At 40.9% G+C, this 16,868-nt stretch overlaps 1 protein-coding gene across 1 annotated transcript in view; it reads left to right on the top strand.

Moving 5' to 3' along the window:
- LOC124788652 (proton-coupled amino acid transporter-like protein CG1139) overlaps positions 1-16,868 on the top strand; it is a 145,212-nt gene that overhangs the window by 49,930 nt on the left and 78,414 nt on the right. Inside the window, exon 3 of the mRNA XM_047255928.1 lies at positions 15,348-15,498. Coding sequence (XP_047111884.1) covers positions 15,348-15,498 — 151 coding nt within the window. The remainder of the gene's footprint in view (positions 1-15,347; positions 15,499-16,868) is intronic.

The raw sequence follows: 16,868 nt of genomic DNA, 5'->3' as shown, positions 1-16,868 counted from the left end.
TAACTGGTGTGGATTGTATGCTTCGCATTGAATTCCGCCAATGGACTCGAAGTCAGATTCAGAGGGATGACACATTTATTAATTTGATTTTATTTACTGACGAGGCTACTTTCACGAACCATGGAAATGTTAATTTGCATAACATGCATTATTTGGCAACTGAAAATCCATGCCGTACGGTTCTAGGCACTTCAGTTTGGAACCGCGTGACCGCTACGGTCGCAGGTTTGAATCCTGCCTCGGGCATGGATGTGTGTGATGTCCTTAGGTTAGTTAGGTTTAAGTAGTTCTAAGTTCTAGGGGACTGATGACCTCAGATGTTGAGTCCCATAGTGCTCAGAGCCATTTGAACCATTTTTTTGAAAATCCATGTTGACTCCGGCAAGTTGCGCAACAAAATACGTGGCCGGTGAATGAATTGTGTGGTATTCTGGAGAACATAATTGTAGGCCACTATTTCATCGAAGGAAATCTTAGTGGTAGGAAGTACACCACATTCCTGCAAGAAACATTAGGTCTCTTATTGGAAAAAATACCTTTAGGACCAAGGAACAGAATGTGGTGTCAACATGATGGGCGTCCGGCACATTTTTCGCTGATGGCCAGATGAGTTGCAGATACAATTCCCATCGTTGAACTGGACGCGGAGGGGATGTGTCGTGGCTGGCTCGTTCGCCACACTTGACGCCTCTAGATTTTTTCTTGTGGGGATTCGTAAAAGACAATGTTTATAAAGACGTTCCAAGTACACCTGAAGATACGCGCGAGAGAATTGTCAGAGCACGTGCTTAGATAAGTGCCGATGTGATAACGAGTACCACTCAAGCCACGATAAGAAGATTGCAGCAGTGCATTGATGCCAATGGTCATAACTTCGAACACCTTCTGTAAATGGACGTTCATGCCACCTCTTTGACCTTCGTTGACGTTCAAAGACGTTATTGTCACACATCATTGAAGCGACCCCACCCAGCAACAAAAAACGAATATCGTATTATGGTTCCCGTTGTCCCATGCAACTTTTGTCCCACAAACTTTTCAGCTCTTATCTTACTTTTGGAGTTATTCTTGGTGGCAATAGTTCATGACTCACGCTGTGTAATACCACTCCACGGGCGTCATAGCAAAAGAATTGCAAGTTTCCACCTGACGCCAATAGCAGTGGCGTGGGATCTGGCGGACACAATCGTGCACGTCCGTTGAACCACACCTTCAGCAGCCCTGTAGTTCGATCGCCCTCAGCTGTCACAATATAGGACTGACGGCGCCAGTGAATCAGCCCATCCACGCTCGGAGCTACTTCGCTACGGGAAGCTATAACACTTCCGTCCGCTACTGCTATACTATAACCTCAGAGCTGGAGGCAGTTTGTATAATGAAATTATTTTTGTTCAAGCAATTATAGTATAAAGAAGCAGAGCAGTGTTACCCCCTGAGAGGAATTTTTTATGTTGACCGTGTTGTATCTAAAGGAGGTGGCTTATCGGAAGTGAAAGTTGAAATTACGTAAATATTTAAACAGTAACAAACAATGTTTTACCTATCTACACTGTTCAAAGAATAAAGAAAACGGTCGCCAGTCTAATTAGGCAAGAGAATGAGTAACATTCTTATTCAAGAACTGAAAATAAGTAACTTCAATGGGCAAACACAGCCTATACTTTTGTCACTCGAGAGTGCAATACTCTAACACCTGCGTATGTTCACGGTAAGATTGGACCTGACAGAGCAGAACAAACTATTTACGTAAATATAAAAGATAACCATACACATTATTACTTTCAGGGCTTATTCAAACTGAATGATCTTTATAACGTTACTATCAATATTCACTGTAGAATCATAAATTGGACATAGCTTCAGTATTGCTTTTCAAACATTTTCCTATCTGACAAAACTTGTAAGTGTAGTTCACTGGTTTATTACGAACTTGTCACAGAAGACTCTCTCAGCTAAATACTTTCCTATGTAGAATGAAAGTTAAATGTATTTCACTAACAAAACAATTTCTCACTGAATTTTGAATAAAAAAAGTTACTGTTTTCATGGATAGTGGTCTTTCTATTAATTGTTATTTATCATGAGCATAAAGTATAAGCTGTGGATCCTATTACACTGTTAATAAGCACTTTCAATACACAAGAGGAACCCAATATTGTACAGAATTTGACTTGAATAGCAAGAGTAATTAAAGTTTCTGTAATTAAGTAACTTTGTGCATTTGAACTACTTTCAATGGAGGGGGGGGGGGGGGGGTGCCTTAATCTTGACCACTGTAGAAGAGCAAACTAAACACACTTTCAATACACTAGAGAAAGAAGTACTTAGCAAGCACGAACATATAACTCTCAACAGTTGCAGTTCTGAACTTTTATTGCAGTGAAACACAAATTTGAGATATTTGTAAGATCCTTTCAACAAACAATATTAATTTTAGCACACTCTAATGCCATATTAATTTTAATATGCCTGCAATAAAAGACACTCGGTAAACACTTCAGTGTGGGAGGGACCCTAAGCGGATATGTGACTGAGGATAAATCACGGTAGGTACAAGAGTTCAATCAAATTTTACCTTATATTTGGGTACACTATAACATCCAATGAGCTGATCCTTCATGTATATTACTATAGTGTTCCACTACAGTGATTGCGCAATGTGGTGGCGACTGCATGTTGGTAGGTGAATTTGCAGGTAGAATTACTGGACTGTCATTTCTTTGTGGCGATGATAGATACCAATTTCAGAATAGTTCCAGCTCTTTATCCATCCATCCCAGGCACTGGAAAGCGTCAGGAAAAGCCTCTCTCGGATCCAGCACAATACACAACTTTTACATGAGCAGTTGATAGTTTGGTAGCTCGTCCCCGACTGACTCTTTGTTCCACCTTTCTATCCATGCCAACCACATTTTGCGCGCGCTACACAGTTCCGTTCCCGAGGGGAACCACAACAACTTTTACATACGAAATAACTAAGAACCCTAAGTGAAGGTCAGCAGTTTACATAACAGCAAATAAACATATCAAATAAAACAGAACATTTGCACATATTGGTAGTTCTACACAAAACTATTTAAATAAAATTATTTAATTTTAAAGATAACCAAAGACAATGTATGACAAAGAAAAAACTTATAATTTACTCATATTGTACATATTACAGAGATTATACTTCCTACACTCTAAAAGACATCAAAGTTTTTACAAATAAAGGAGTACACAATTTGTGTTATCGATTCAATCAAACACATTTACAGAAGCTCAAAGATGTAACATTAAATAAAACAAAAGGCAAAATAAATCAGTAGAGCATTAGAGCTGTGGTGTTACGAAGCTACATAGACGACACTTAGTTGCGACTCAATCACCATTGTTGTTGATGTCGTAGCTGGTATCTCTTTCTTGTTGCGATATTTACAACGAGTCTTCGTACATTTGGAGAAGTACAAGTTCAGTAAATCTTTGTTTCCTGTGTACGTAGTTCACTAATCATTTCCGCTCCTGTCCAACTTTTCTATGACGACCGCTGCCACACCATTCTGCAGTCCACCTCTCCTTACCACTGTGTCGAAGTCATGCACAATAGTTGCCAATTATGCTTCCCCAAGCAATATTCACAGGAATTGGTTCAAAATTCCGTAGTTTCTGGTCATGATTTTACGTGGAATATATAACACCAACACACAGTCGAAAATTAAAATAGTAAAAAATGTGGAATTTAAGCCCAAAATCTTATACAGGAGTTTACTGACTGATGTTTAAGATAGCCCTTGTACTGGTTGACTGATGTGACAGTGGCACGCAGGGCACGTAAAGAACGAGATATCGATGCATTCGCTCAGTACCATATCGCGATGGCCAGGTGTATACTGACCGAAATGAAAGATTTACACCGTGAAGCACCATTGCGATATTTCTCACAATTTTGAGATGCTCATCTCTGAACGGTTCTCAAACATAAACTTTAATTCTCTTCAGAGGTGGTTACGATCATCAGAAGATGTTACCCAAAGAGCACGAATACCATGTATACGTTGTGGCTCTGAAGCTCACATCCTCCGAATGTCGTCTTGAGGAATTTCTTTGCATATGCCTTGACCGCACGTCGTTTCAGTTCATGAAGGCTGAAAGCCGGCATGAGAGTAAATGTCTTCCCATGCGGATGTGGATGGATAGCGGCCCTCCCGCTCGCCACTCGCTTTTCGCAGTTCGCCCGTCTCTCATGACCTCCTCGTCGACTGTACGTTAAGCGCTAACTCTCCATCCGCAAAGAACGTACAACTGCTCGATACTTGCTTGGTCCTTGGTAGACCTTAAAAATCCAAACAGATTGCATTGGTCGTAAATTAAAATTAAATCGCAGTTTAACAGATCAGAACTTGTTTATTTTTATAAGAACCTTCGCATTTTGGGTTGGCGATTTCACAATATTTTGCGAATACGAGCATTAAATACCGTATACTATAAATGCCTCGAGGTGTTACTTTCCCCGTGTCAACATATTTTTTATGCATCTTACTAGTCATTACTAATACTCAAAAAGATTGACTCATTAGTTAGTGAGAGCTGAAGCGTTAAAATGACGAAATAGTTCTGAGACTTCACGGCAAATGTCTCTGGGTAAATTTTCTACTTACAGTTATCTATTATTGTGACTAGTTTCGGACACCTATGTCGATTTTCAAACCATCCTGCAAAGAAATTTATAGTTGCCATGACAGTTTTATACAAACGAGGCATACATATTTGCAATACAATTATATTAAACTAGTATACATCATGGTTATTTACATTTATGAGTTGCCTTATTACTTGGGTATAATATCATAAGTGTGACAATACAGGCAAAAGCACTGCCCCTTCAGTGATGATCAAAGTGGCAACAGTGACTCAGCAACAGTAAACAGACCGGATAGAACATTCGAGAACTGGTGTGCAGAGACACCTGTGGTTGCCCGGTAAAACCGTAGAGGTCGCTGACAGCGGCACGCGTCGACGATAAAATGTTTACTGGCTAAACGATATATTCTTTTTCTCTGATTAACTTAATATAGAGTTAAATATCTCTGTAATGTCAAAAAAATATTTTGCTGAGACCGCTCACTGGTCTCCAGTGGTTCGAATTACAGTAAAGTGGTATGCTTTACGTCACGACATGACGTCATCTGCAGAAGACGGTACAGCTGCATGAGCTACACTCAGAAGTCATACTGTTATGCATTACACATAATTTATGTCCAATCTCTAAGAAATTACGTTTCTTTACTACAACTCAAAACCAAACAAATTCAATTTTTGCTTGTTAAAGCACAATATGTAAAACTACGTGAATCTGGCATAAACTGCTTGTCTTTGGGTGCTTTTACTGCATGCTGGTTGCTTGTTCCTACTTTTTAGTCTTTGTGCGTAATGCCGCACGCTCTGGCTTTAGGTTGTTTTAATCAAATGTAAATTTTGGTCACTGTATGTAAAACTGTTTTACCATGTTTTATATGAAAGTAAGACATTTCTCTATTAGAGGACTTAATATAAACTAATGTATTACTATTGGGACGATCTGATTAGGGGCTGTCTTGTTGCAAATCGGCAGGTTAATTTATTTTTGGAGCGGGGACTGTGGCACGTTTTGGTTTTGAGTTGTAGTAAAGATTATTAAGAGAGTAGACATAAATTATGTATAATTAATAACAGTGTAACTACTGAGCGTAACTCATGCAACTGCAGCGTCTTCTGCAGGTGACGTCATGTCGTAACGTAAAGCATAGCACTTTGGTGTAATTCGACCCACTGGAGACCAATGAGTGGTCTTATCAAAAAGAGTTTTTGACATTGGAGGAGTTTTTAACACTATATTAAGTTAATGAAAGAAAAAGAATGTGTCGTTTAATCAGCTCTCCGATGTCCGTCCTACGTGGCCTATTTATTGTTGTTCAGTAGGCCATGGTGCCACACTGACCATCACTGCAGGCGCAGTTTTTATACATAAGCTTTCGCCTGTGTTGTCACACTTACAATACTGGAAGTAACTAGTAAGGCAACTCATAAAACTAAATAACCATGTCAAATTTGTATACCTCACGCATATATTAGTGTAATATTATTGTGTTGCAAATACGAATGCCTCGTTTGTATAAAATTGTATTATGCTCTGTAATTTTCTACGTAGGATGGTTTGAAAATACGAGGTGCATTCAAGTTCTAAGGCCTCCGAATTTTTTTCTAATAAACTACACACCCGAAATCGATGAAACTGGCGTTACTTCTCGACGTAATCGCCCTGTAGACGTACACATTTTTCACAGCGCTGACGTCATGATTCCATGGCAGCGGCGAAGGCTTCTTTAGGAGTCTGTTTTGACCACTGGAAAATCGCTGAGGCAATAGCAGCATGGCTGGTGAATGTGCGGCCACGGAGAGTGTCTTTCAATGTTGGAAAAAGCCAAAAGTCACTAGGAGCCAGGTCAGGTGAGTTTGGAGCATGAGGAATCACTTCAAAGTTGTTATCACGAAGAAACTCTTGCGTAACGTTAGCTCGATGTGCGGGTGTGCTGTCTTGGTGAAACAGCACACGCGCAGTCCTTCCCGGACCTTTTTGTTGCAGTGCAGGAAGGAATTTGTTCTTCAAAACATTTTCGTAGGTTGCACCTGTTACTGTAGTGCCCTTTGGAACGCAATGGGTAAGGATTACGCCCTCGCTGTCCCAGAACATGTACACCATCATTTTTTCAGCACTGGCGGTTACCCGAAATTTTTTTGGTGGTGGTGAATCTGTGTGCTTCCATTGAGCTGACTGGCGCTTTGTTTCTGGATTGAAAAATGGCATCCACGTCTCATCCATTGTCACAACCGACGAAAAGAAAGTCCCATTCATGCTGTCGTTGCGCGTCAACATTGCTTGGCAACATGCCACACGGGCAGCCATGTGGTCGTCTGTCAGCATTCGTGGCACCCACCTGAATGACACTTTTCGCATTTTCAGGTCGTCATGCAGGATTGTGTGCACAGAACCCACAGAAATGCCAACTCTGGAGGCGATCTGTTCAACAGTCATTCGGCGATCCCCCAAAACAATTCTCTCCACTTTCTCGATCATGTCGTCAGACCGGCTTGTGCGAGCCCGAGGTTGTTTCGGTTTGTTGTCACACGATGTTCTGCCTTCATTAAACTGTCGCACCCACGAACGCACTTTCGACATATCCATAACTCCATCACCACATGTCTCCTTCAACTATCGATGAATTTCAATTGGTTTCACACCACGCAAATTCTAAAACGAATGATTGCACACTGTTCAAGTAAGGAAAACGTCACCATTTTAAGTATTTAAAACAGTTCTCATTCTCGCCGATGGCGGTAAAATTCCATCTGCCGTACGGTGCTGCCATCTCTGGGACGTATTGACAATGAACGCGGCCTCATTTTAAAACAATAATGCGCGTGTTTCTATCTCTTTCCAGTCTGGAGAAAAAAAATCGGAGACCTTAGAACTTGAATGCACCTCATAAACATAGGTGTCCGAAACTAGTCACCATCAAGAAATAAAAGGAAGATACTTCTTAATGCAACTTATTATGGAGTTACAACCATTTATTTCAGTTAAGATTTTTCCTTCAAAGTAATGGGAAGGGGGGGGGGGGGTACGATGCCCTTCCCCTTGCTCTTGCAGAATGGCGTTTGATTTTCACTTGATTTTTAAGTCAACTTCCTTATCAGCGCTCTAATCTCCATAAGAATAACACTGCCGGAAGTTGCGCAAGTTTGATTTTCCAGCAACAGAGACAAGTAAAAATATATAGGCGCGCTCGAGCGGCTAAGTCATTTATTTTGTCCACAACCCTAAAACACGTGGAAAGTGATTATATAAGATAAATGAAAGATATTCTGTATTCCTGAAGTTGCGTACAGAAATTACTAAAGAGAAAGAAATAATTTCTTCGAACTGAAGATATGAGAGATGAAAAAGTGTCTGCAACATGAAGAAGCAAAATTGCCAGAGAAGCTCAACAAGTCTATATTAGGATTCCGGAATGTATAAAAACATTGTTTGACTTAAGTGAATATTCAGTTTTCAACCTTAGCTCTCAGTTAAATCTTGAAGAGCCTCTTAAAATGGAGAACATTAAGAAACTTATAGATTATTTCAAATAAATATAAAGCGTGACGAACTATTTCCTAAAATATGTCGTCTGAATGATGTCTTGCCATTCATTAAGGACTTGCCAGACTCATTTCAAATGGGTGACAGTTTTTAAAGAGATGCAAAGCACATAATCTGCTGAAAGTTGGTCAACATTATTATCAGTGACACCGTCCACTGCGTTTGTAGAGTAGGTTTTCAGTGTGATGCTAGATAGCTGGAGCAATGGAAGAAACAGATTGAAAGTGGAAATGGCAAAAGCTGAACTGTTTGGGAATTTTAACTACCGTATGAGATGTGTTGAATTTCCTAAATTTGACAATTCCGACAACGGGAAAGAACTTGTTAAAGCTGTGAAGTAGCCTCAAAATATAACTAGCAAAGAAACTAGAGGCTCGCACAAATGACTGTATTAGCAATATTTAACAATGAATATTGTATTAAATAAATGCATGTTTCCTGTTATAACGGTTATAATGTATATATTGTGCAATGTGTTTTGAATAATAATAACACGTTTTTGAGATGTCCAGTTTCGGCTCCAGTTAAAGTTGGCAACTAAGTCTGGTAAAATTTTAGTACAGCTGTTATTATTCTCTACATTGCGGGTTGTGTCAATGTCTGGCTCAACTAGCAAAAAGTATTGTATGATCACGTTATAAATTTAGATAGCCAGTTTATGCTTGTAAGTAGGCTGAAGATGAGTTCTTGAACCTAGCGTACAATACGCAGAGCAACTGAAAATAAAACTTCGGTTCAACAACAAAGCGGTTCAAGACTTTTTCTATTATTCTGTGAAAGGACAAAGATTTACGTCTGAGGGCAGCTGAATCCATGAATATGCAGCGAGCAGCAGGTTTCAGCAAGGAACAAGTTGACAGATTCTCTGACAAACAGGGTTAGCTGATGGAAAACTGAAATTTATAACCATTTACGACCCAATTCAAACTGTTTTGTAATATAAATGACTTTTTTACACAGTACAATTCCATGTACGTTCCAACCATCAAAAACATTCTCTCTCATTAGTCGTTTTATTCATTGCTGAGTGTCGTGACCTCATTTCCTCATTCATTCTTACATAGTTGAAATAGTGGACTGGTTTTATCACCAGATTGCATACTTTCTGGGCAACATAACTCAGCACTAAGAGAAATCACCAGATGTAAAACTAGCTTTGAGTGTATCCTCACAGAACGTTACAGCACCGTTACTGTTCAAAAAATACTGAGGTTCGACAAAAATATGGAAACGCCGCACGAAATTAATGCTTGAACATACACACATCAAAAAAGTTGTGCATCACCCTGATTTCCTGAACTCATGAACATAGACGTTGACTGTGGATACTGTATCACAGACACAGTCCCTTTAACAGTACAGAGATGTCACTAAACCCGCACAAAGATGTAAACAATCATGCATCAGCAATGCCTATTAGACGGAGGGCGTTCGACAGCCGACCAGTTCCATTCATTCCATCAGGAAACAGGTATACAGCTCGTGTTGTCTGTAGTTCAACCATGCTTAGATGGTCAATACCGCGTTACGATCGCGTCTGCATTGTTACTTTGTGCCAGGAAGAGCTCTCAACAAGGGAAGTGTCTAGGCGTCTCGGAGTGATCCAAAGCGATGTTGTTCGGACATGGAGGAGATACAGACAGGAACTGTCGATGACATGAATCGCTCATGTCACCCAAGGGCTACTACTGCAGTGTATGACCGCTACCTACGGATTATGGCTCTGAGGAACCCTGACAGCAACGCGACCATGTTGAATAATGCTTTTCGTACAGCCACAAAACGTCGTGTTGTGACTCAAACTGTGCGCAGTAGGCTGCATGACGTCCATGGTGAGGTCCATCTTTGCAACCACGACACCATGCAACGCGGTACAGCTGGGTCCAGCAACATGTCGAATGGACCGTTCAGGATTGGCATCACGTTCTCTTCGCCGATGAGTGTCGCATATGCCTTCAACCAGACGCGTTTGGAGGCCACTCGGTCAGGCTGAAGGCCTTAGACAGACGGCCCAGCTAGTGCAGCAAGGTGGAGGCCCTCCTGTTTTGGAGTGGCGTTACGTGGGACCGACGTATGCCGCTGGTGGTCATGGAAGACGCCGTAATGGCTGTACGATACGTGAATGCCATCCTCCGACCGATAGTGCAACCATATCGGCAACATATTGACGAGGCGTTCGTCTTCATGGACGACAATTCGCGCACCCATCGTGCACATCTTGTGAATGACTTCCTTCAGGATAACGACATCACTCGACTAGAGTGGCCAGCATTTTCTCCAGACATTAACTACATCGAACATGCCTGGCATAGATTGAAAAGGGCTTTTTATGCACGGTGTGACCCACCAACCACTCTGAGGGATCTACGCCGAATCGCCGTTGAGGAGTGGGACAATCTGGCCCAAAAGTGCCTTGATTAACTTGTGGATAGTATGCCACGACGAATACAGGCATGGATCAATGCAAGAGGACGTGCTGCTGGGCATTAGAGGTACCGGTGTGTACAGCGGTCTGGACCACCATCTCTGCAGGTCTCGCTCTATGGTGGTAAAACATGCAAAGTGTGGTTTTAATGAGCAGTAAAAAGGGCGAAAATGGTGTTTACGTTGATCTCTATTCCAGTTTTCTGTACAGGTTCCGGAACTCTCGGAACCGAGGTGATGCAAAACTTTTTTTGATGTGTGTAATTGAACGGTTTTGGGCAAGGTGTTAAGATAGAATTTCTAGCACCGTTTGTTTTAACACTGGCAACTTTTCTGGAATTTGCTACCACATTTTAGTGTTGACGGTCTTTTTCGACACTAATGTCTACTATATCAAAACGTAATTCAGATCTCCAGGATATTGAGAGTGCCATGGGAACAACAGTGGCTGACATTAAACTACGCTTCGAGCTATTGTCAGAATAAGTACAACCATTACATCGAAGGTGATTTCATATTTTCCAACCTTTCAGTACAATATCCTTTGTTATATTGAAATCTAATAAGATAAATTAATTAGTAATGTATTATTAAACTTCATACTCACACCGCTGTTCGTTTCCATTGCTGGGTTTTTAATCCACTGTCTTAATCATGGTTCCTTAACGTCTATTTTCTAAGTCTCAAATAGTGATTGCAGGAAAGGTAAAGAGATCAGCGACCTTATGTTCTTCGTTTCGTCACATATGATAGCAAAAGTAAAGGCGGGGCCATTTAAAAAGCATTATAGGTCACATCTACTGTTAGAAAAGCGCTTTGAAAAAAGGGGTTAGAGCTCCAGGACAAACTCAGTTTATAAAGAGACGTTTGGGTTACAGGCATCCCTTGCCTTGATCATCATGAACAGAGAAATCACCAACTTAATTGCAGCTGTTGCCTGTGTGAAATAATTGCAGTTCTTGTTCAACGTGTGTTATAAATTGGTCTGGTATTCTTAGCGTTCGCTGCACCAATTTCTTTGAGATCATAGACAGTGTCAGTATATGGCGAAGCATTGGTGCTAGGTAACCCGAGTCTTGAATCATTACAGGACCATGGTAGGAGCAATTTGTGCTGTCGATAAAATATCGCCATATCGATAAATTTTCCAAAAAAATCGTTACATATCGGCTATATATTTTTCACCGGTATATCTTATATTATGTTTTTTTCACAATTTTCGGTAAATATTTGACACTTATTTTAAAGTTGCAGTAGAACACGATTTTAATTTCATTGTGAGAAGGAATCTTACTATTTTTTGAGCTTTCATCATGTCCAGTCTTTCTCTTCGACTGTGTGAAGTAAGTATAGGTGGCACAAAAGAAGTCCAATTTCAATGGACGGTGGGGAGGGAAGGGGGGCGGTGGATGGCGGTGTGAATGGGAAAACAAGATTTCCGATGTGGAGAAATAGCGCACCAGTTGCGTTAAAAAGTGTGCTATTTCTTCACATCGCCATTCTTCAAAAACAGTTGCTGAAAATAATGAATAAAAATCTAAATGACAAAATTGACCTTTGCGGTGGGCGGAGACGTGTGAGGGAAAATACTGACGTAATCGGCGCTTCTGACAAACTGCAACGTTTACCTTCTACCCGCAGTTTTGACACTACAGTTTCTGGGTCGCTGGCATTTGCAGATATGAAAAACCTGTGAAGTCGACATAATGTGTTCCGGAGAAATCCGATATGTAACGAAACCGAACGATGGGCTCATTGGACACCATTTATGGTGCAACTTGCATGCACTCACCATTTCTAGCAAAGTGGTTATCGCCAAACATAAACTTGCATCGTTTTCCTTTCAATTCTTACTCTAAGGGGAATAAGCAGACTGCTAGATTGTTGATGTATAGAATATCTATTAACAAATCTATACTTAACTATGTAGCTCTAAGGCCTGTGGTACATCTACAATGTGTAGCCTATTTTTTATAGGCCGGTACATCGAAATCTTTTCCATCCGTATATCATTACTTTTTTCGATATGTCGAGGGCCGATAATAATACTTTTTTAAATATGGATATATCGGATTCCAGATATTTTTAAAAATATCAACAGTCCTAGAAGCAATCCACCACTTCTTCTGGATGATAATAGCATGAATGATGATCCCTGGCGGTCACACGATATAGTAAAAAATGTCTTCACCAGGTACTACATATTCTGAAGAAAGTGGTTTTAAAACCGTTGAAACTGTGGTCTAGATTTAATAAACCTGCATTTTGCAACTGTTTAGCTGTTATATCTAACTTATCAAAGCTCTCGCATGCACAGTTGGTGAAGCACGACCATGTTCAAAACCTCAAAGCCTGTAACATTACTTTTCAGCTTACTATTTGTTTTTTATTTGTAAACTAAAGACTGAAGAGCAGAAACTAGATCATGTCTATTAAGATAAGTGCAAAATGGTTCAAATGGCTCTGAGCACTAAGGGACTTCTGAGCTCATCAGTCCTCTAGAACTTAGAACTACTTAAACCTAACTAACCTAAGGACATCACACACATCTGTGCCCGAGGCAGGATTCGAACCTGCGACCGTAGCGGTCATGCGGTTCTGGCCGCTCGGCCACACAGGCCGGCGATAAGTGCAAAAATCGAGTAAAAATTTTGAAATTAGGGTTTAATGTCCCTCAACGACAGGTCCGTTAGATACGCAGCACGCTCGGCCTAGCAAGCATGGGGAAGGAAACTAGCGATGTCCGTTTCATACGAACCATTCTACCCAGTGGCAGATGCTGTGTAAGAGCACAAAAACAAGTGAACACCCTAACTGTCTACACCTTGCAGATTTATTGGTTATTTTTCCTTGAATGCTGTTAAACGTAAGATAGATGTGGTAATTTGAAACATATGGCGCTTAAATCTATCATGCTGTGGCACATCTTCGGTTGTGCACATGTTAAGGAGACTTGGCGCACTCGCAAATGGCATGACGTATTTGCCTCGTGGGTCGAATAAATCTAATAAATAATGTGCGTTATTCATGGGCTGCACAACTACCACTTACCACTCAACACAAGTCAATGCCACAAGGTGGTAGCACTGCAGTAGACGTTTATCCCCTGTTCGCTTGGCATAAATCCCACTAGATAATAGCACATTCCTCACACATGCTAATTCACTCATTACATAGTAAAAATAGATTGGTCATCAGTATTTGTTTCACTGGTAGAAAAACCAAAACCTGTTTTGCTGGTTTCTCAATGTGTTATAGTATATCAATGGTAGGCAATTAAAACCTCGTAACTCCTTTGTCGGCGATAACTCGTAATTCCGGTAACCAGTAACTCCACAATCAAAGAGAGATTTCAAAGTGCATGGATTTCTCTAATCTGTCAATAACTGGGCTTCTAATATACAGTTCCACATAAAGAAACTTTCTGTATCACTTTACATTATTTTTTAAGAAATCGTTTTTGCTTCACCCACAAAATTTGAAAAAAAGAAAATCGTAGTTACGAGGTTTTCATTGCCTACCCTCGATATGAGTTTTGGATTTTATCACACAGTTGTCCTGTTGTTTCTCAACAATGAATAGGATAAAAACCTTTCTTCGAAACACAATGGCGGAGAATATGCTTTCGGCATTGGCAGAGCTTGCAACTGAGAAAAAGGTTGTGAATTATACTAAAGATTCAGTCACAGCGTAATCGAGACATTTGCACAATTTAAAAACAGGCGCTAGGCTTTTCTTTTTAAATCGACAATGTCAGTCATGCTGCCGTGTAGTTTTCTCTGTTTTAACGTGTACTTGCAGTGCAGTGTAATATGATAATACGCAGCTCGTGGTCTCGCGAACGGGGTCCCGTGTTCGGTTCCCGGCGGGGTCAGGGATTTTCACCTGCCTCGAGATGACAAGGTGTTGTGTCGTCCTCATCTTCATCATTCATCCCCATTACGGTCGGAGGAAGGCAATGAAAAACCACCTCCGATAGGACTTTGCCTAGTGCCGCGGTGCGTGTCTCCCGCTTCGTCCCCTACGCTCTGTCAAGGACTATGAGATCTCATCATCATCATCATATGGAAAGATAGGACATTTCATTAGATGAAATTATGGTATTTTTCTGCTTCAGAAAATGAGACTTGGTGAGTGACAATACTTTAATAATAAAGTATTAGTGTTTGGCTGACGAAGTGGAGAGTGTTAAATTTATGTCTCTCTTGTCCTAAACTGTACTTAATTACATACAAAAGAAAAAAAATCTACAAAAACAATTCTTTCTCTCGTCAAACAAGTTATGCTCATTATTATTGTTATTATTATTATTAACGTGCTACTATTACTGTTATTGTTACTGACAGGACTGCAATTGCATAAAATTGCTCAAATCATAAATGTTATACAACAGATGCTATTTCACTTTCAAGTTTATCTGAATGCAAAACTCTGGTAAAACCCAAAATGTATATGGGATACTCACGAGCCGTTTACTGGTTCAACCATTCATCTTGGCCAAGTCCGAGAAATGACGGAAAACCTAGATTTCTATAGCCGGACGGGAATTAGATACTCACGCTCCCGATTGGTAATCCCCTTGTGTTAATCAATGCGTCATCTAGCTCTGTTTCAGACCAAAAGCGAAACCTTATTTTCATTGCGCTTATATAATAAGCTGTCTGTACACTACTTGCCAATTCACACTAAGGCGAGTGTTTAATATTTTACTTGAGTAATTGGTGTTTGTGATCAACATATTTATTGTGCGGCTTGTTTTCAGAGACTTTGAAACACTGGTGCACTTAATGAAGGGAAGCCTCGGATCCGGTATACTATCCATGCCGCTGGCTTTCCTCAACGCAGGCTTGCTGTGTGGTCTAATCGCCACGTGTGTTGTTGGCGTTATCTGCACATATTGTGTGCAGACACTGGTAAGTTTATCTCATCGTAAACAAAAAATGGTTCAAATGGCTCTGAGCACTATGGGACTCAACTTCTGAGGTCATTAGTCCCCTAGAACTTAGAACTAGTTAAACCTAACTAACCTAAGGACATCACACACATCCATGCCCGAGGCAGGATTCGAACCTGCGACCGTAGCGGTCTCGCGGTTCCAGACTGCAGCGCCTAGAACCGCACGGCCACTTCGGCCCGCCATCGTAAACAAAGTTCGATGAAAACTCGATCTGGTATCATGGATGACGCTCTGTGGTGTCATCATCCGCCAATGGTTCACTGGACGTTAGTACGGTGGGACATGTACAGTGGTTGGACAAAAATATCCAGACACTAAAAACATACCATGCCTGATACAGTGTAGGAAAGCCATTGGTACTCAAAACAGCTTACAATCATCTTGGAATTGACAAATACAGGTGGTTTTCGAAGGTATCTTATACCATTCCTGCAAAACTGACAAGTTGAGGTAATGATGTGGAGGTCTCCAAAGTAGACCACAAAGACTTAATAATATTGAGATCTGGTGACTATGGTGCCCAAGTGAGGCGGGGGGGGGGGGGGGGGGGGGGGAGATTTTATGCCCACAAAACCAGTCCTGGACTAGGTGATCTGTAAGAATAATGACGCTGTTGCCTTGGAACACGACATAACCATTGGGAAGCAAACAGTGTGCAATTGGATGGCCCTGACCAGCCAAAATGGTCATATAATCCTTGTCATTAATAAAATCTTGCAGGACAACCATGACTGCCGAAGTTATTGCCGATCCCCTGCCATGTTTCACTCTTGAGACTTTAACTCGGCCAGTGTGAAACAAGACTCATCTGACCCAATGACTTTATTTCATTCCTCTATGGTCCAGGTTTTATGTCTTTGACACTACGTTTTCGAGCTATCGGCATTTTCATCACTGATGTGTAGTTTCGGAATTCCAGATCGCCCTGCTTATGGAGCTCCCTTTGTATTGTTTTGATGCTGACAGGGTTCGCTAGTACGACATTTACTTCTGCCGCGACTACTGTAGCTGTTGTCCTCTTCTTTTCCATCACAGATCTCTTCAATGACTGTCCATCACGACGACTCAACACACACTTTTGTCTCCGTTATGACTTTGTGGATTATGTTTTCGCTTTCCTGTGTGTGGTATAAATTTTTTGTACGGTGCCTCTTAAAACACCAAATACTTCGGTACCCTTCGTTATAGAATTACCCACCAAACGAGCACTAACAGTTTGGCCACTTTCGAATTCACTTAACTCCGACATAGTTCACTCACAACTACACAGAATGCTGTTCTGACCATGAACAACACTTGCAACATACTAAGAACATTGTGCAGGTG

The sequence above is a fragment of the Schistocerca piceifrons genome, chromosome 3, assembly GCF_021461385.2.
Source record: "Schistocerca piceifrons isolate TAMUIC-IGC-003096 chromosome 3, iqSchPice1.1, whole genome shotgun sequence".
Lineage (NCBI taxonomy): Eukaryota > Metazoa > Arthropoda > Insecta > Orthoptera > Acrididae > Schistocerca > Schistocerca piceifrons.
Note: the sequence above shows the minus strand (reverse complement) of the source record. Positions and strands in the feature narration are given on the sequence as shown.